Source organism: Cynoglossus semilaevis, chromosome 4, assembly GCF_000523025.1.
Source record: "Cynoglossus semilaevis isolate Cse_v1.0 chromosome 4, Cse_v1.0, whole genome shotgun sequence".
Lineage (NCBI taxonomy): Eukaryota > Metazoa > Chordata > Actinopteri > Pleuronectiformes > Cynoglossidae > Cynoglossus > Cynoglossus semilaevis.
Genome location: NC_024310.1, coordinates 14,005,590 through 14,026,847, shown reverse-complemented (window position 1 = coordinate 14,026,847; position 21,258 = coordinate 14,005,590). Strand labels below are relative to the sequence as shown.

Below are 21,258 nucleotides of genomic sequence, written 5' to 3'. Positions count from 1 at the left end.
GTAATGCCACCATGTGGGAAAAAATCTTACTACAAAAAAAAAAAAAAAAAAAAAAAAAAAAAAGATGCCACAAAAAACTGGGCAAAGCTATATTTATGAGGACATGTGGACAAAAAAGTGAGAGCATATTTTCAGGCACAAGTTTTAAAGTTTGGAGTTAGGATTAGAATCAGGGTCAGATTAGGCTAAAGATTAGAGAAAGAAGTAAGTCTGCAATTCTCAGAACAGTTTAAAACAAATGGTTTTCATATTTGCATTACCTGAATTTTGATTCAAATTGATGCAAAATTCAAATTTCTGTATTATACTGAATTGCTTGGAATTGGCTAGATCCGCCCCTAAACCATTGACCGTGACCAACACTTTTTATGAGAATAGGGAGGTACACTACACAGAGTATCATGTTATCAATCATGATTAATCATGATTTATCTACGTAAACCAACATTCCTAAATGTAACAACAAAAAAATCAGTATATTGCAAGAATTAGAGGGGAAAATGGTATTGTTTACGTGGAAAAAAATCAAGAAAAATATGCAAAAGTACAACTCAAAATCTAGCTTCAAGGAGGGGATATTAGTCATTACTGCATCTGAAGGTGGCGTGTCGAATGCGTTAGCTGATTTAACAAACAGTGTATGAATAATTAATTAATTAAGTAATTTATCAATTTGTGTGGGAACCTTTCAAGAGAAATGCCACTCAAAAATAACTAATGTCAGTCTTCCTTCGGTTTCCCACAGTACGTCACATCCTGTGGGACCAGCGAACTACATTTCAAACAGCTTCAATACCCGATTATGCTACTTATTATTTTGTCACTTTCTTAAAGTTTACACGGCAAGAAGAGGAAAACAACAGCGCAACAATTGCACATATATGTATTAGTATGTATATGTTGTAGAATTTATATGTAGTTAAATATGATTTACAATTGGATATGTATGTCATCCATGGCACCCCGTAGCCTCGACAGAAGCGGAAGTAGCAGCAAGAATCACATGATACGGTGCTGTTGTTGTGTCACACTGGATGCCACTTCTGAAAACACGGCTTGAGCTTTTGCGGAGCTTTAACATGAACTCTTCACCGTCACCATCACACCGCGTTTGCAACCAGCGGAGAAAACCGTGCGGCTGCAAGTCGTAATGTCGTGATGTGAAGGCGGTACAGAGGCACGGCCAAGATTGTGGGATGAAGAGTGACAGCAGCGGTGGTGGTGCACTGTTAGCTTGACGCTGGCAGCTAAGTGATGACTGCTGCGGGTGTCGTTGAGGTAGTCTTTTAAAAATCACTAATAATAGATGTTTTATTGACTCGCAAGTGCAGCGTGTCAGCGATAGTTTAGCCTGCTTAAAAAATAAGAAGTGAAAAATAAGTGTACAGTGTGTCCCTCTAGTGTCACTCAATGGAACCGCGATTGGTCCTCAAATTTTATTTTTCCATAGTAAGAATTTTTATTTGATTTATTCATCGAGAAAGTAAACAAACACTTCTCGCATGTTGAATGTTGGAATATAATTCGTTGCATAAAGAGTAAGCAGTTCATAAATATCAGCCTCCGGCTTATTCTCGCTTTTTTGGCACGTGATTTTTCATGAGCCAGTGTGTAGTGGCTAAATTAATGTTATCTGTAGTCTCTCTCATGTGAGAGAGGTCGAGGTCTTGTGATGTTATGTAGATTACACAGTCTGTTTATGCAGTAATTGAAGTGAGTTTACAGAGAACGTGCCTTAATTTTACTCCACTAATTCTTTAAAATTAACTATACAAACTATTTGCATATCGTGAACGCATCGCTTTGCGTATGACTTTAGTGTTCAGGGAGATTTTTCATACTTACTTAGCTTAGCAGTGATAAAACCGTTCAGATGAACAGTTCAACAATGAATATTTGGTGTAATTAGGTCTGATCAAATTGAAATGTTTTAATGTACACCTATTCTGTTATTACACTGGTATGTTTTTGTGTTTATTTTTTGTGTTGGCGCAAGAAACGTGTGACCAAAATAAAACAAAAATACAAATAGCAAATTGGGATACAGTAGCATGTGTGGCCACTGGGCAGAATTAGCTGCAAAGCACAGACGTGTCCAGTTACAATAATATGTATGTGTATGATCTGTGGTGGAACCAGAGAACATGAGTGGGACTGTCACGGTTCTTTCTGCGTGTTTCTGCTAATCTAGGTCAAATATACTTTTAAATGCATTTAAATTATACACTTTGGTTCTGGTTGGAGACAACCACCATGTCAGTGTTGTTGTGTTCCCTTAGTGGCACGAGCTGCCCTATCACTAAGAATTTAAAAACCTGTGGCACATCATGTAATCCCTCTTTTTGACATACTGTAATGTAGGACAAATGGATTGAGTTTAAAAGGAAGTTGTCAGTCAGATACACCATTTCAACTGTTAGTCTTACACAGCACCTGGGACAGTAATGTTGTTGTAGCCCAGGGTCTAAAATCAGAATCTGTACCACATCATAACGTCCTTCTCACACGGTGAGTGCAGCCAAGCATTTGAAGAGCAATATTAAATGGCTTCCCACAGATGCTCCTGTGTATTAATCAGCGTAATGAATTAGTTATCCGGTCTTTGTATGTGTGTGTAGCTTTAATTATTGTCTATATAATGAATTAGTTATCCGGTCTGTGTGTGTAGCTTTAATTATTGTCTATTTATCATTATTTTTTATTATTAAGTTGCATTCTGAACAACCTAAAATCTGAATTGTGGTTGTATGGCTCTGCTGACCGACTCTTGCTGTCCTATTTCTGCTGCAGCTTGGAATATGTTTTTTTCTGGCACTGATTGCATGTTTTTTGTTCTTTTATTTAAATCATCAGTGAAAGAAGATTCACCGAGCTGTTGATGTCTTCTGATTTCTCCCTTCACGAATCATTGAATACCACCAACAGCAGTTTTGTCAGCATCTCTACATGAGCACTGAAGACTCACCATGGATTGGTTGATGAGCACTGTTGAGAAAGACCTGGGGATTGAGCAGCAGCAGCAGGGCCCAGGGCCACGCCCACAAGAAATTGTAGCCCTTGTTCCTACACGCTGGGTAACTGAACTGAGGGAGAGAAGGGTGATTCGCTGTGCCCGTTTCAACAGCCCCAGTGAGACTGAAATTTGCACATACCTTCAGTGTCCTCAGGCAAAGCTCCCGCCTGGATGGACACGAGTATGTATCCAGGGTCTAAGAAAAAGTAAACTCAGATACAGATATGTCAGAGACCAATATGATGCACAAAGAGAATTTGCATCAAAGGGCTCCTACGTCAGAACAATGCAGTGTGTCTCCCAGCAGAATGTCAGGTACTGTATGTGTAGATCTTTATTACTGTGGTCTTGTGTTCATTTAAATGTGTAAAACTCTATATAGAAATTGGTAAGGCATACACAATAGGTATAGAAATAATTTAAAGTGTCACAATTAAATTAAATCCATTTACTTTGACATTAAAAGTTTTGCTTTCTTTTTTATTTTCAGGAATCTTTGGCAAGACATTCATAAAAGATTTGTGCAGCAACATGCCGGAGTCAGCGAGCAGATGAACATTTCAGCTATAGATGCAGTGCGTCGTGCATTACAGGCAGTCTTCAACTGCACTTTCATCCTCCTAGACAGAGTGTCACCATCCCTCTCTCCAGCCAGGGAGAAGGAGAAGGAGAAAGAAATCTACCTGCCATCCAGTGGGTGTTGTTTTTCCAAATCCCAGTCAGAGGAGGTCTGTCCCAACGTCCTGCCTGTTGAGTGTCTCGTAGAGACGGCGGAGATGTTGTACGTAATTCTTCCGTATACTCAGTATTCACTTCAAGACATTGTGTCCTTTAGCCCCGCCAAGCTCGCTAACAGCCATGCCAAAGTATTATTTATTCTCTACCAGTTACTAATAGCTCTGCAGGCATGTCATGCTGCAGGACTGTCATGTGGTGAACTTTCTCTGCAGGATGTAGCTGTTGATGAACAACTCTGCATCCGCCTCAAGGTCAATGTGGTCCATTATGAGGAGCTGGAAATGGTAGGGGATACAAAGTGTAACGCCACTGGCAAAGAGGTGCCAAAAAGTGTGGGCACTGTATGTGCGAGCCAAGAGAACACAGCTCTTTGTAGGGAGTGCTTTGATGAGCTCAAGGCATTGGTTCTGGGTTGGGTTCATGGTCGAGTCAGTAACTTCTGTTACTTGATGGAGCTGAACAGGCTAGCAGGACGACGAGAAGGAGACCCTAATTATCACCCGGTGCTTCCATGGGTGGTGGATTTCACTGTGCCATTTGGAAAATTCCGGGACCTTCGCAGGTCAAAGTTTAGGCTTAATAAAGGGGATAAGCAGCTGGACTTCACTTATGAGATGACCAAAGAGGCCTTGGCAGCTGCAGGGAACAGTGGGGTTGTTGGAGGAGTTGTGGGTGAAGACCTCGGTGGTTCTTTAGGTGCTGCTGGTGCTGGACATTCTGACCATCTCCATGTTCCTCATCACATATCAGATGTGCTCTCAGACATAACGTACTACGTTTACAAAGCACGTCAGACTCCAAAATCAGTATTGTGCAGCCATGTCAGATCTCAGTGGGAGCCTAATGAATACCCGGCCAGCATGGAGCGGATGCAGAGCTGGACTCCTGATGAGTGCATTCCAGAGTTTTACACTGACCCCACTATTTTTCGCTCTATCCACCCTGATATGCCAGACCTGGAAGTGCCTTCCTGGTGCAAGTCCTGTGAGGAATTTATAAAGATCCACCAACAACTCTTGGAGAGCAGAGAGGTGTCCCAGCAGTTACATCACTGGATTGATCTAACATTTGGCTATAAGCTATCTGGTAAGGAAGCTGTAAAAGCCAAGAACGTGTGCCTGCACCTCGTAGACAACCACACCAATCTCACCAGCTATGGTGTTGTTCAGCTGTTTGACCAGCCTCATCCACCTCGCTTGTCCCCGTCCCAGTATGCCCCCGCAGAACCTCCTCCCCTTGGCCTAGCAGCTCTTACTGTGCCTTCTCTATACATTCCTCAAGTCAACAGCATCGCAGACACTGTGACTGAAATGGTGCCAGAGTCTCTGGGGTGTGAGACCAGCGGCTGGGCCGTGGTAGAGAGGGATGATGACCTCGAGCAAGGTACAGAGGCTCTAGACTCATTAGCATCCACCGGCTCGTCCAGTTGTATTTCAACGTCTGTGCCGGTGTCCAGTGTAAGTACAACTGCAGCAAAAGTGGGAGGAGAGCACACTGCACCTACCTTTTCTCAGTCTCCAACTTCATGCCCTGCTGATTTGGCAAACGTCCCTACCGCTGCTTTATGCAGTGGTGTGTTACAGAGAGCTGGAACAGTTGGTAAAAAACCTGGAGAAGGAAACCTGACCAGCACCACGGCAGAACAAATCAAAGTCACCCTGCCGGAGCTCTTCAACCCACTGCAGCCGTTGGAAGAGTGGGAAAAGTTGAACAATTTTCTGGTCAAGAGTCTGCAGGCTGAAGTCAACCAAAAAACCAAAGGATCTGGTAATTTCACAGACGGCGACGCAACCATTGAATCGATGCCCACTGAGATACATCTTTTCCAAAGAGACATGCAGGCCCTGGGTGTTGTTATCGCTGAGATTTTTCTCTCCTTCAAACTGAGGAAACTGAGGCCAGGAACGTCACTACGACAGCGTTTCCAAGCCGTCATGAGGCTGACCTCCACCAGTCTCCGGGATATACCACTGTCTTTGCACCAAGCAATAGAGGCCCTCCTGCTAACGAAAAAGCACTCTGGAGTAGCCCATCAGGAGTTACCCCAGTGCCCATGGCCACTTCTGTTTAAATACGATCCAATCAGCGATGGTCTTCCTCCTCCAAACCCTAGCCAGTTGTTAAACTTGGTCGTCAGTGCTTTTCCTTTCCCTCCCTATTTTTCAGCTCTCTACAATTTTATCTTTTCCTACCAATCCAAAATAGAGACTACAAGTAGTCTTCAAGGACGAGACGTGGTCTTTCATCTGTGGCAGCAGCTTGAAACTTTGTTGCGTGAAAACATTACGGCCGAATGCCTCGAGATTCTCTTGCCCTTCATTCTTGCCCTAATGCTGAAGGAATCGACAGCGGTCTATGCTGCCTGGTACCTCTTTGAACCCATTTCTAGAGTACTGGGTCCTAGAAATGCCAACAAATACTTACTGAAGCCACTCATCAATGTGTATGAATACCCTCATTGCCTGCGCGGTCGATTCTATCTCTACACTGACTGCTTTATCCTGCAGTTGATAACACGGTTAGGCCTGCAGGCCTTTCTCTCCATCTTACTTCCGCATGTTTTACAAGTCATTACTGGGTTTGAAAATTGCACCTCAGGCTTTGGTGGAGAAACCCATAAGGGAATGAGGGCTGGCACTTGTATTCTTGAAGAAGAGGAGGAAGATTATCAGTGTGGAGAGATCAGGCCATCGTCAGGGTCCATTAGTGGGAACATCGTTGGTAACAGTGGAGGCAGTGGTGTAGGAGGAGGAGATCCAGGGCTGGTTGACTACTCCTCAGGCATTAGTCTCAATGACCAAGTGTTCCTCACAGAGGCAGAGGACTTTCAGAATGGATTCTATGGCAACAGTGGAGCAGATGTGGCTGCAGATAAACGGAGCAACCAAACCTCAGCATCCAAAGAGCAAGACCAGGAATCCTTAAGCGTCGGGAAGCTTAGTGACAAGAGCAGCACAAGTGAACTGTCCCTGGGTGATGGAGATTCAATGAGGGATCGTGCTAGTCTTAAATCGGCTGACAGCAGCCAGGATCTAAAACACGCAAGTGAAGGAGAGGAGGAAGGAGAAATGGAAGAGGAGGATGTGACTGAGATAACTGAGAGTAAGAATGAGGCGTTTGACGCCACACCTGCTGGCACTGTGAAGCTCACACTTTCCGGTTGCACAGAAGTGCCAGGGGGCGCAATTGTTCCTCTGGAGGGTGAGATTATAAATGAAACAGAACTGGAAGAAAACGAGAGAGAGGTTGTGGAAAGTCAAGAGGAACAGGAAGATGAAGAGAATGATCCCAATTCATCACAAAACTCTGAAGAAAAAGAGCAGAAGATTCTACTAGGTGAGTGAACTCCAGGTTTTTTCCTAGTCCACCAGGTGTGGAGGACAAGTCAGTAAGTAATGACTGTGCTTCTACACACACAGATACGATCTGCAAAACTGTTCGATGGTTATCGGCCAAGCTGGGACCAACACTGACATCCCGCTACATCGCCAGAAATCTACTGCGACTGCTGACAAACTGCTTCCTTGGTATATTTTATATTTTTCATTTTTATCCAACATTGACATTATTGAAAATCATCTGTGTGTAGACTAAGAAATATATTGGTTATAAAATGGTTGTTATTATAGTACAAATTATATGCAAATCATACAATAAGCAGTTTTTGTCCAGTGATCCTATGGTTTGATTGGAACTCCTCTCTTATGCAATATGTTTTTGTTTTGTAAATTACAGTTACATCTGAACATGAATATAAAATCTAGTTGGAAGAAGAAAGCGTAATGGTCTTCATCACTACTATCCCATTCCTACAGTAACTGTATGGTTCTTAACTGCTGGTGTTTCCTGTGTGTTTTCTGCCTGTAGGCCCTGACAAACATCTGTTTGTGGCTGCTCCGTCTGATGACAATAGTCTGGACAGTGTGGGACTTGGCAGCGTGTACGAGAAGAAACCCGTTGTTGGTGATCAGACGGCTTTGCCCGTGTTGGACTGTCTCATCTACATCGCTCAACTTTATGGAGAGCCTGTGCTGACGTACCAATACCTACCTTATGTAGGATATCTGGTAAGAATGAGAAAAATCTGATTATCCCAGGTTTTTGCTGTATTAACAGAACCCTTCTCTAAAAACAATATGAAACAAATGAACATGTCAAAAAAGTATCAATGTGAAAGTGACTTGGTGAGGTGTAAATGCTGAGTCTTATCAATCCTCTGTAACACCCCCATCCCCCCACCCAGGTTTCTTCACCTTCTTCACAGCGACTCAACACACGTAAGGAGGCGAGCCTGCTGGCAGCTGTCGCCCTCACACAAAAGATTGTCATCTTTCTCTCTGACACCACCCTTATGGATATGCTGATGAAGATCAATCAAGATGTGCTGCTTCCTCTTCTGGACCTGCTGACAACACCGACCCTGAGGTAGATTACAAGTGCTCTTTTTCCAGCAATCGCAAACAAAAATGCATTACAAATCAAAGCTGTAATTAATCAGTACTGTTGACTGTGACCTGTGGACACATGTTTTTCAAAGTTAATGAAATGTGATACAAAGTCATCACACAGTAAGTGTATATAATAATTTGCCTTTTTTTTTAATGCCACAGTCAATAACATGTTATACACTTCATTATCAATGACTTAAACTGTTGGAGTTTTAAATTTGATTTCATCAAAGCTTTACTTCATTATCAATGACTTTGACTTTGTTTTAAATTTGATTTCATCAAAGCTTTTTGCTCTGACTTTACTCCACAGAGTTGTGATCATATTAGAATCAAGTGTTCTTTTAAAACTTCAATTTCTCAGCCCTGTGAACCTGGGAATGATTGAAACTAGTCTTTTAAGAGAAGATTTTGTAATTCATAAAAATAAAAAGGAGTTGAAAAATAATGTGTAATTGACCACTATGGTCTTTGCACAGTTGGAGTTTTTATTTGTAATATCAACAAATGTATTAATCATCTGTTCATCACTGCAGCTTCAAAGGTACATCATTACCTCCATTTTGTTTTTCCCCAGTTTCCCCAGTGGGGTGCAGTCTCGCACCGCTCTCTGTCTCAAAACCCTCAGCCTGATGGCTCTCATTTGCCTGCGCATTGGGAGGGAGATGGTGCAGCAGCATATGGCCGAGACTCTGCAGAGCTTTTTTGCTGTTTTTTCTTTTCTACATTGTCTGCAGCCCCAGGTATATTGATACTCACACATTCAAACAGTTTGCCTACACAACATGAACCCTAACTGATGATGTGTAGAACGTGACTTTGAATCAATGAGGGGAGAAAATACAGAAATGTCTTTAATTTTGTATTTAATATATTATATATAGGATGATTGATTTATAGAATAGTGTAGGATAATAAATAAACCTTTGCCGAAAATATACCTATATAGTTTTGATTCTCTTTAAAAGTAGTCCATGTCACCAAAAACATATTTGGTATAGTGTCTAAGTTATTTTCTTTGAGTCTGTGGAACCAGCAGTCACTATTTTTAGACTCAACTACAACACTGCAGCAAAGAGTGTGCAGCAATTTCAGTTTCAGCATCAGTTTCGCTCCAGTTCTTGCCTTTTATTCACTTTACGGAATGTAAAAGAAAAAGTCAGACGTTTTAGAAATGCTTAAGTTGACTGTTTTTGTGAGCGGGTGCATACAGGTTCAAAGTTGTCTGGGTAATATAATAACGCAAAATAAACCAAAATTACCAGGAAACAAGAGAGCAATGGCTTTGAACAGCTTTTTGATCTGCGTTTTTAAAGTGAAAAAAAATGTGGGGATTATTTCATCACGGTGAAGAGGTCTGTGAACCTGTGACAGGTTTTTTTCAAACTTCAGGTGTTTTATTTAGTTGCTCCTATTCCTGGTCTGCAATTGTCTGGGAAGTTAAAATGACTCCTAATTGCTGACATTCTTAACCTACTACAATAATCTGCCCATGAGGGCCATGAGGCACTGAACTGCAGTAGGAAACAACAAAACATTGGCTAATGGTGTGTGTCTGATTGCAGTGAGAAGTCGTTACAGGTATTTTAGTGAAGCACTTGGCCAGATACTGACACTAGCATAGGTATAGGATCAACCATAATCAACAGCACACAATGTTCAGTTCTAATAATAATATTTATCCCTTGTATTAAACTTGGCATCTCTTCTGTTTTAGCTGGAAATCGCCCCGCGGAGAATAGTGGGAGATGCTGTGATGGTTGATGTTTGTACAGCGGAAAAGTCGCAGATAACTTACGAGTTAGGGGTCTTACAGGAGTTGCAGACGGTTTTTAGCCCTGAAATGGCACACGCTTCCTACATCCCCTTCTACTGCCTCATAGGTGAGACACACGTCAATTCTTGGCAAACACCAAATGTGCCTGAACATGTTTCTCAAAAGTCCGTAATGTCTCTGTTTTCTTAAAGGTGATTTGGCGATTCATAAACTGGTTCCCAACCACGACTTAGTTTGGCAGTTGGTCCAGTCTTACCACCAGAGCGTGAGCCAGACGATGATCACAGGAACGCTGAGGACAGAGCAGCCTTTGTCCTCCACAGGTTCTGATTTCAACAGATATGGGGATTTCAGTCCCTTTCCTGCTCCCTCCAATTCCCTCACCCAGGGACAGGGTGAGTCCTTGCTTGAGTCCAGCGCATTTGGGAGTCACTTGGTAGGAAACCGAATCCAAGTGTCAAAGGATACAAACCTGACCATGGCCACCTCTTGGGGCCACTCCAGCCCTACCACTCCAGTCATCACTACCCCATCCATCTACACCACTACCTCTGCTGGCACGTCCCTTTCCACCTCCTGGTTGACAGGCTCCAACCTGGATGACAGTGCTCTGAAACAGGAGCTCCCCCGCAGCAGCCGCGCTCTGCAGGGGAACTGGCTGGCCTACTGGCAGTACGAGATCGGTCTCAACCAGCAAGATCCGCACTTTCACTTTCATCAGATCCGCTTACAAAGTTTTCTGGGTCACTCAGGCACCATTAAGTGTTTGGCCCCCCTCACTGGGGAGGATTACTTTCTTTCTGGTAGCAAAGACAAAACTGTGAAGATTTGGCCTCTCTATAATCATGGTGATGGGACCCAGGAGGTGGAGCCCAGGCTGACCTACAGTGACCATCGAAAGTCCATCTTTTATGTTGGACAGCTTGAAACTTCACATGAGTTGGTCAGCTGTGACGGCACTGTGCATCTCTGGGACATGTACACGGGTAAGAAATGTTAAGTTCACAAGATTTGGTCAAATTTGCAATTACCTGTGACAAGGATCCATGGATCTGAGAGCAGGGGTCGTGGTGTTGTCTTTTTACTGAAGAACCCAAGAGATGACGTTTGAAGAAACCAAACTTGACAGTTCATGACAATGTAGGAATTAGAAAATTAGATTTACTTAAAATTTAAAATTTCAAGTATATGTTGTACTGCACCATGATTTATAGGGTTAACTTGCTATGAAATATTTTACAGTTGATTTCGTACCAAGATAATGTGTACAGAATTTTATAATTGCTGAGAATTACCTAATTATGATTTTAGGCTTGTCATTTCAAACAGAAAACTTGAATCTAGTTGAAACACAGTACAACATAATCTTTAGATGACTAGCCCTTTAGGCTAAACTTTAGTCTAAAGACAACCTAACTAAAGACACCAATTTAGAAAAATAAAGCAAATTCCATCCCACTGTGAACACCATTGTGTTCTTTATCATTTTCTCTTCCATTTACAGGGAAACAGATCCGCTCATACGAAGCTGTTGACGGTAAGAATCCTATCACAGCTCTCACCACCATGCCAGCTCCACACTGCAGCGTTGTGTTTGGCAGCGCAGACTCAGTTCTCCGCTTCATTGATCCTCGTAAGCCAGGACTGCAGGTAGGACCAGGACCAGGACCAGGACCAGGACCAGGGCCACATCGTAAGAAAATAAGATAAAACATTTTTTTACTTGATGACAACAAATGTTTCTATTTTTCTTTAGCATGAGTTCCGTCTAGCCTACAACAACCTAAGTGCAGGGCTCATTCGCTACCTGGCAGTGAGTCCTTCAGGGAGAACAGTGGCTGCAGGGTTCTCCTCTGGCTTCATTGTCCTGCTTGATGCTCGGACTGGGCTTATTCTGAGGGGCTGGCCCGCTCACGAGGGAGATATCCTCCAGATAAAGGTACTAACTAAAATGTGTTTTCTGGTGGCATAAGTGAACTTACAGTTAGTTACATATGAGTTTGAATAGTTTGACAAATAATTATAATAAGGACATTAGAATGGAGGTAAACCTGAAAGGGTGTTTAACACTGGTAGGCAGTATGGGAAGAAAAACATTTTTTTGGCCAAAAATACAAAATATTTAAGCATTAAGTAGTTTTATTATTAGTCATATCATTAGTAAACAAGCTTTCAATAAACCTTTACCATTACCAGAGCCTACTTCACTGGTTTTATATATAAGCGTACAGTATTATGGCAGGCATTAACTGAGCATATGTTTTTCTTTCTAAACAGGCGGCTGAGGGAAATATGGTCATTAGCTCCTCCACTGACCACACCCTCACAGTGTGGAAAGACCTGGAAAACAAGCCTGTGCGTCAATACAAGTCTCAGTCTGACCCCATCCACGCCTTTGACCTCTACGGATCTGAGATCGTGACCGGAACAGTGGCAAACAAGATTGGGGTGTACTCCATGGCTGACATCTCTCAAAGCCCTGTCAGCAGCACCAAACTGAGCTCAGAGAACTTCCGCGGCACTCTGACCAGCCTGGTGGTTCTGCCCACCAAGAGGCTTCTGCTGCTGGGCTCCGACAACGGTGCCATCAGGCTGTTGGCTTAAAGCAGAGTGACACATTGACATCGATCAGCTCGATGAGCTAGACCTACAGTCAGACTGACAATGAGATGCAGAGAATAACACCTTCAGCCCAAAGAAGGCTCGGCTAAAACGCTCTACTTGCCTGGTTATGTGGCCTTGAATTAATGCACATTTAAAGCTTGCTACAGTCAATGAGATTTCAGGTGTATATCTAATGTTACTGTTGGACAGCCTTATCCAAATGTGAACTATATGTTTAAGATACTCTCTTTACACCCCCAAAGTCCAGAAAAAATAATCTGATCATTTCCCTACGGACACTAAGAGCCTCATGCTGCAGGAACACCTGCGTCACAGATCACAGGCTTGTGAGTTCAGTCACGGTCCTTCTGGGGGATTTCACAGGTACTCCCGACTTCCTCTTCCAGTCCACAAAAACATGCAGGATGAGGTTAATTGTTTGCTTTATGGTGACCACAGGTGAGTGTGACTGGTTGTTTGGCTCTGTATCTGACTCTGGACTGAGGAGCTGTTCAGGAACTAAGGCAGACTGCTGGCTCACCTGGGACCCTGAACAAAGGATTACTAAAAGCTGAATTAATGAACCTTCATGGTTTCCTGTCCAGAACCATACATTAAAAAAAAAAATTATTAATACAACATTATTTAGAAAACATTAGCAATTTTAGGAATACAGACCAAACTGGTCTGCTGTGCCATTAAAGTAATCACCATTGAAAAAAGAAAAAGACCTAGTGATCATGATCATAAACTAACTAGTCTGAGGTTTAATGAATATTGGTAAGTCCGCTGAACAAAATCTTAATTTTCTAGTTAGAAAAAACAATAAACTGAGAGAAAGCAACTGTTTTTATCTTAAATGGTTGTTGAATTGAAGCATTAGTGTAGGTTTTACTTAGTTTTCCCGTAGACAAGCAACTGAAATCTGACATTTTGTGGATGTGTTTCTAGATTTCAAATAACTGGCCCTGTTCTTTAACCTTCATCTTATTTTCACTTTTACCAAGTTTCACCTCTGTGACTGTTGGCACTGAATCTAATGCCTAGTTATAAAGTTTTGAAGTTTTCACTATGTACAGTACAGTCAAACCTTAATTTTCTACAATTTAAAAATGATCAAAAGCCTATATGTCCTAAAGCAAAGAACACATTAAGATGAGAAATTCTTTCATTTAATATCTTCTGGCATTCTCTTGTGAAGAATGACTTAGAAGATGAAGTCCTTGGTAAGATGGAACTGAGCCCTGGCTCTAATACAGTGTTTACACTTTTAAAGTAAATGCTGTACAGCACTGTTATCCTCCCTGTAGTTTTCAAATGCACTGATCAATCTATGCAATGTTTGTTGACCATGTCCTTTTTTGTGTCAACTTTATTCTGCCATATTTGTTTTTCATTCTGGCCTGCTGTTTTAACTGTTAGTTACCTGATATTTTAATTATGTAATTTTTATCCACTAATAAAAATTACTCAGTGTTGCTTTTGCCTACCAGAAACTTTTTATTTGGACCTGTTAAAAACTTCGTTGATGTTTTTTTTTCTTCTTTTCTAAAATTTATAGAATTAGCTCTAGGAAAGCATCTTAACAGTTGCCTTTTCGACCACTTATGTCAGTTAGCATTCATATATATTCTCTTTTTTATTTTAGTCGTAAGTACACATTATGGAATTGAATTTTCTATGTTTCGCTTGATCTGTTGAATCTCAAAATCTCAAATACGCTGCCTTTTATAGTCTAGTTTATATAATAAATGAAATCAATTAGGAAATGTAATTCATTGCTTCAAAACAACCATCTTCCGTACGCGTTGCTTTAAGAAACACTTAACCCATTTAAAAGCTCTTAAGATACCGTAGGCTAGTGTTGTCTCGAGGCCAGAAGCCAAAATTCATGCAACAAATTGTTGGAACTGAAGAAGGCATTGCCAAGTTGTGTATAGCTGAGGCACTGGGGTCTAGCAAACAAAGGCTCGCAGCACTGGCTACCAGCCTGAAGAGGCAGAGTGGAGAGAGAATCGAGGTCTGTTCTAAACAGCAGAGTGGACAAAATGACAGCAGATATGTGTCCATTAAATAACACTAATGCCAAGTGAGTGATGAAGAATGGAAGATATGAGAAGGAAATGGGAAAAAGGATGAATCCTTTGTAAGAATGGAAGATATGAGAAAGAAATGGGAAAAAGGATGAATCCTTTGTAGCTCAAATAAACCAACTATTTGGAACCCACTGAGGGTGGTGGACACCAGGCCCAACAGTCCTGATGATAAAGGACCCACCAGCCCATAACCTGCTGAGGATAACAGGCTGCTATCAGGCATCTAATATGTGAGCAATGAACAGAAGGGAACTAGCAGTAGCACTAAGGGTGGCCAGCTCCATGCCTCAAGGCCCTTTGGGGAACTATGGAGGACAACTTTAGGCACTAACTCAGAGCCGACTGAATATTTATCAGCCACAATGTCTACATGGATGACATGGAGCTGTATGTCAGTAGGGAACATGACATAAATCCACTCATCTGAACTTGGTCTGCAGCTGAAATATTTGGAACTTTAAGTTCCGTTGTGCAAACAGATCATGGCTTCTGATTGTACAACTGTCTGATCAATAGAAGTTGATCTTTAACTTTGCTGAACAACAGCCAATCTTTTGCTGTCAGTCCTTCTATCAGTTGCTCCTCTTTGGAACGAAGCAGCACATGCTGTAACTTTCAATTCAAATTTACGGTAAGATTATCTTTTTATAGATGCCTTTTGTATATATTGTTTGTTTTAGCTATTAAGCTTGTATGTTAGCTACCTATTTCTTAGCTAATCGCTGTCTTTTGGTCATGACATTTAATTTTAGGTATATTGGTCAACTCAACTGGTCAAGAAAATCCCTGGGGTTTCTTTTATTTTATCAAGGCGGTGGTCATGTTGTGGCTAACTGTATAAACTACTTACGAGGTTCACATTTGGAAATGAACAACTTGAAGACGTGTCCTGATAGTTGACAGTGACCCTCTCCCACTAGTCACTTCCTCCTCTACCAATGTCCTAACAGTAATGGACATTCACTCAGTGACATTGCCAACAGCATTCTGACTCTGCCTTCTCTTTATTTAAAAAAAAAAAGAGTTTTAAGTTTAAGTTTTAAATGAGAGTTAAGTTCTTTTTGCTCCTAATACTTGATATTCAGAAACATTCCAAATAAATTTTATAAAAAAATTAAAATTATATTATATTATATTATATTATATTATGTTATGTTATGTTATGTTATGTTATGTTATGTTATGTTATGTTATGTTATGTTATGTTATGTTATGTTATGTTATGTTATGTTATGTTATGTTATGTTATATTATATTATATTATATTATATTATATTATATTATATTATATTATATTATATTATATTATATTATATTATATTATATTATATTATATTATATTATATTATATTATATTATATTATATTATATTATATTATATTATATTATATTATATTATATTATATTATATTATATTATATTATATTATATTATATTATATTATATTATGAGAAGTACGACAGTGTCATTTCAGAGTTTCTCCAGTGAGCGTTGAAAGGACATGGACCTTCGGCTGACACTGTTGCTGATTTTCTTCTGCAGCCCAGGAGTAATTGTAATTCTCTGACATGACTCGTGAATAAATTCCCATCATTCAACTTGAACTGAACTTACTTAGATTCATTTCTTTTCTCTTTTCTTCCCAACAGAATAGTGAGACGGTACAAGATGAGTCTGCTCCCACGGTGCCTTTGATTCCTTTAATACCAGGCTTATTCACTGAGGTCAGAGGTTTGATGGCTATCTTTGTGCAAACAATAAATGTGGAACTATGAACTGTTATGCCTCTCAAATTCAACAATCAATGGTCACATAATTGGTCAACTCAGAATTAATTGAATAATTAGAACATTTACATGGGTTTTTAAAGTTTGATTCTGAAAGTTAAGAACTCCCCTGGAAACTTTATTTATTTTTTGGTTTTGCCAAATAAACACGCACTAATGATTTGTACTACTGACAGTATTTTACTTTGCATTTAAACAAAATACATGTGTCTCTACACTAGAAAGAAATGTTTTTCTTGGTCCAAAAACTTCTAGTCAATTCCTGTGTGATGACCTTATAACTTTGGTGACACTTCACACTCCACACAAGTTCCACTCTTGATTATTAAGTTTACAATTTTTTTAATTTTTTTTTCCTTGACACTTTAGCCATAGGCAAACAGTAGAGCAGAGGTATATACCTCAGTTTTAACTTTAATCAATGGTTCAAAGTCCCTTAGTAAGTTAGCACAGGTCCTGTGTTTGTGTAATGTAACCCCCGCCCACACACATACACATTGGTCAATTCCCTCAAATCCTTGTTTTCTGCTTTTTCTTCTCTGGTCTACAACTAAGGGTTGTTTTTACAGTGTACAGCATTACTGTTATTATATATAGTGTTTACAGTCTTTTATAGTCTACAGTCTAATCTTATGTACACCGAACGCTCTTTCAAAAGCAATAAAAGCACAAACATTTTCGGTGTAGATCCTAAACGGTATTCTTTTCTTTTTCTTTTTTTTGCCATTTTACTCTGATTCCTAAAAGTTGTAAATATTTGGACCCCTCAGGAAACAAAAAATGAAACTACAGCACCCCCCACTGAGGCTAGTCCCACCGGTGGGTCTTCAGAGGAAGAACCAGAAGAAGGTTGCATGGCCATCGGCCGAAACCTTGAGTCCAGACAGGCCATTGCTGCAGCCATTCAGAAACTGGGCCTAGAACTTCTGCAGAACCTAGAGAGGACACCTGACAAACCCAACATCATCATCTCGCCTCTGAGCATTTCACTGGCTCTCTCCCAGTTGGCTTTAGGTGTGTGACCCGACCACATCCTACTGAAGTTGCTCCGCAGCATGTAATGACCAGTGAGTCAGTAATCTTTCAGTCAGTTAGTTTTATCTGTCTGTCTTATGTGTAGGTGCAGTGAATGAGACAGATGAGCTACTGATGAATCGCCTTCATAATAACACACTGCCCTGCTACCACCACGCTCTGCGTCACATCCTGAATCGCCTCCGGAAGAACAAGCTGAAGATTGCCACCAGAATCTTCTTGCGTCAAGGTGAGAGCTCTGCATCTTGACTGAAACTTTGAACTGTTTTAAGTACAATTAAATTTGTCTCATTGTTTTATAAAATTCACTCTTTAGTTTTGAAGTATTCTTGCAACTTGAACCAGTCAGTATTTTTGGTTACTTTTAAGCTCTTTGTAGGCTACTTTAATGTATACATGTATATTATTGTTTGTTTGCTGACTCTTGACTCTTTTAGTTATTAGTAACTTAAGAGTAGCTTAATCATATAGAAAAAACACCACACTTTTACCACTTTGACAACATTGATCAAAGAATGTATGATGAAATTTGAAAAAACATTGCTAAAATAAACAGACTACTAAACAAAACAAACAAAACTAACTACTACTGTTACCTTTGGCTACAGTTGTACAGTTTTTATCTATTGCCTTTGGCTGATTAGTGACTTCTTTATATTTTGTATGTTATCTCTTCTTTTCAATTTTACTCTTTTTTTAAAAAAACTTCTGCTTCTGTTAATTTGCGTTTCAGGTTTTGAACCAAAACAAGACTTTGTGAATGAGTCCCTGCGTCTCTACAGCTCAGAGGCTGAAGTGCTGGAGAGTCTGGAACAGATTAACAGTTGGGTGGAGAAGGCCACACAGGGACAGATGACCAACTTCTTACCTAGTTTACCACCAAACCTACTCATTCTGCTCATCAATGCTGTCCACTTCAAAGGTGATAGGCACCAGTTCTCCCCACAATCCTGAATATTAACAGTCTGAAAAGTTAGCAGAGTGTGTTAACTTCTACTGTCAACCGTGTCAAATGCTTATGAGTTTTGATATATCGGGGTGCGGGCCACATGTGTGTGTTTAATGCCCACGGTCCAGAGTTTGAGATTGTTGGAAAGTCAGTACCAAAAATATTTTAACCCTCCCCCAACATCACTTTACTAAAACTAAAACATTCTATCTACCCTTCATTCACTTTGTTCTAATGTCATTTTTAATAACCTGCCATTTTGTTCCTCAGGTGTGTGGAAAGCACGATTTGACCCACGTTTCACATCCAGAGGTGTCTTCTACCTCAATGACCACCACATGGTGGACGTTGAAGTGATGGAAGACGCCAAACATCCCCTCAGTTTATATATACACAATGACCTCGAGGCTCAGGTAAAAACAAAAGGTTTCTTAAAAAAATCTTTGGGTAGGCTATGATTTTTAAACATAATACGTCTGGTACCATGTACAAGAGGCAACAGGAGGTGAAGTCAGGGATGAAGTGGTTTGCATCATCACAGCTCCTTCACTTTAAATACAGTGTATCCATGTGCATTTGGTTATTTGTACATATACCATCATTGTTGTCAAATCTAAAGTTCTAATGTGGACATAACTTTATTCATTGTGCATTTGCAGTGTTGTCCCTGGCTAATATAGTAAAATATTGAAGTTTTGTTACCAACTATCAGCAGCTTTACCCTTTCATCCTCTTGTTCTGTTATCTTCACCTGCCTCCATTTTGCAGAAGAACAAATACATTAATAGATCTTTTCTTTAGGTGGCGAGATTTCCATTTCGGAAGTCCATGAGCCTGTTGGTGGCACTCCCGCTCTACAGCCATGTAGATGTGTACAATATGTATACAAAAATCAATATCTCTGACCTTTACCAGCGTCTGCCCAAAGAGAGGGCCGTTCAGGTTAAAGTTCCCAAATTCACATTGGACTACACTCAGGATTTACAGGATGTTTTGACCAAAATGGGTAAGACATTTTAAACATTTTATTTGTTTACCTCGTTTCAATTTATGTTTAGTAAAATAAAGGGCTGTCAACGGACTAAAACTTGAATCAGATTAATCACAGGGTAGTAATGGATTAATCACATTTAATCCTGGTCATGAGTTATCACAATTAATCATGATTCATATTTTGTATACTGCTGTAACAGAAAAACTAATACATATTTCTTTTCTTGTTTTTTTTTTAATTTATTTCATTGTCCTTTAGTTTAACATAAAAAAAAAATTATTTCATTGTCCTTTAGTTTAACATATATATATTGTTATATTGTTTTTGGTCATAGATAGGACTGCTGGACGAAAATTGTATTGGATTGCTGTAAATTAAACTGCATTGGATAAAAAATGTATAGAAATAATAAAATGATTCATTCCTGTTAGTCACTAAAAATGACCAATGGATATTAAAATGATTGATTCCTGTTAGTCACTAAAAATGACCAAAATTTACAAAACGTGTTTAATCCGCCAAAAACGTAGCATTTTGTGAGCTTTTAGCCAAATCATAATCCCCAATACCGAATATAACCCAACCCTGGTTTGAACTTAGTTCATGCTACCAAATATGACATTTGATTTTTGCTGTTTCGCAATTCCAAACTTGATATGGTCATGATTAATTGTTCTCTAATTGTTCTTGTGCTTTGCATTTGAGCTGTTTCTCTTTTTTCTGTCAGGCTTGGGAGAACTGTTTTCTGCTCCAAACTTGGCAAACTTGGCAGATGGCCCCCTGGTGGTCTCCAGCATCAAACACAAGTCAAGCCTGGAGATTAATGAGGAAGGTGCTGAGGCCGCTGCTGCTACCAGCGTAGTCATCTCACGTGCATCTAACCCCATATTCCACCTCACTCGTCCCTTCTTCTTTGCCCTGGTGGACGATAACACAATGGTTCCGATTTTCATGGGGGTCATCAACAACCCCAGTCCTGGAGCACCGGTGCTGAAAAGAGAACAAGTTACCCGAGATAAAGTTGCGTACCCAGTGGATAAGAGTTATGACTCCTCATCTGGAGGCCTGCCCAAGTGAAGGACTCATTATCTGGCCTGTTTGTCCAAGGAGACCAAGACATATGTTTAATGTCAATAAGCTGGATCAGAGTCAGTGTTAAATTGTCAATAATACTATAATCATTTTTTGTTTGACAGCCCAAACATGAACTTGGTATGGCTATAAAACTTAAGTATTATTATAAAATATTTGAGTTCTTAGGTCATTAGATAAAGCCTCAGCCAAGCTCATTACATTATGTGTTTCAGTATTATTGTGCTTTTTTTTGACCACTGAAATGTGCCATCTGATTTAAAAAAAAATAAATTTCATGATCTTGGTCACTTGGTGTGTCATGTTTCATGGTAAACTATAGTAACACATACACATTTTCTATTGAAAGTATGCTGAATGTATTATTCTAGGATATAATCAAGGAAGCCGTTGTTGGATTATGAATTTTTTAAATAGCAATATTTCCTAATCATAAAAAAACGAACATTTAAAAACCTTTGCAGTGTTTACAAATACCTCTACCTCTGAATTTAACATGTGTTATGCGATACATAAAACAAATGAACCCCGAGTACAGTAGGTACATCACCCTGGACGAAAGTCAAACAATGTGTTGACAGAATGGCTTTATCATATTACTCAATCTCAATTGAACATTTAATATGAAAGTTCTGACGGGTCGTGTGTGTAATTCTGGTGCTTTTATTTTGGTAGGAAAACAGAAGAAACTCACCAGGAAGTGTATTTTTGTTTCACAATGATGA

At 40.0% G+C, this 21,258-nt stretch overlaps 2 protein-coding genes across 6 annotated transcripts; both read left to right on the top strand.

The window, feature by feature from the left end:
• The first annotated feature begins 574 nt into the window (after positions 1 to 574).
• On the top strand, positions 575 to 14,059 carry wdr81 (WD repeat domain 81). The gene is made up of 12 exons (XM_008309373.3): positions 575 to 1,278; positions 2,854 to 3,328; positions 3,504 to 7,087; positions 7,171 to 7,278; positions 7,619 to 7,818; positions 7,995 to 8,176; positions 8,777 to 8,942; positions 9,917 to 10,082; positions 10,168 to 10,962; positions 11,481 to 11,626; positions 11,733 to 11,915; positions 12,254 to 14,059. The coding sequence occupies exons 2-12, from the start codon at positions 2,967 to 2,969 to the stop codon at positions 12,578 to 12,580; spliced, it is 6,219 nt and encodes a 2,072-aa protein (XP_008307595.1). The 5' UTR covers positions 575 to 1,278; positions 2,854 to 2,966; the 3' UTR covers positions 12,581 to 14,059.
• Positions 14,060 to 15,194: 1,135 nt separating this feature from the next.
• On the top strand, positions 15,195 to 20,823 carry serpinf2b (serpin peptidase inhibitor, clade F (alpha-2 antiplasmin, pigment epithelium derived factor), member 2b). Of its 5 annotated transcripts, none has more exons than XM_025055011.1 (9): positions 15,195 to 15,307; positions 16,140 to 16,225; positions 16,326 to 16,400; positions 17,234 to 17,477; positions 17,584 to 17,727; positions 18,232 to 18,420; positions 18,718 to 18,860; positions 19,249 to 19,453; positions 20,169 to 20,823. In XM_025055011.1, exons 2-9 carry the CDS (start codon positions 16,178 to 16,180, stop codon positions 20,516 to 20,518), a joined length of 1,398 nt encoding a protein of 465 aa, XP_024910779.1. In that variant the 5' UTR covers positions 15,195 to 15,307; positions 16,140 to 16,177; the 3' UTR covers positions 20,519 to 20,823. The 5 variants fall into 5 exon arrangements, with proteins under 5 accessions (XP_024910779.1, XP_008307597.1, XP_008307598.1 ...); XM_008309375.3 differs by having other exon boundaries at positions 15,196 to 15,307; positions 16,140 to 16,231; XM_008309376.3 differs by having other exon boundaries at positions 15,231 to 15,307; positions 16,151 to 16,231.
• The last annotated feature ends 435 nt before the right edge of the window (positions 20,824 to 21,258 follow it).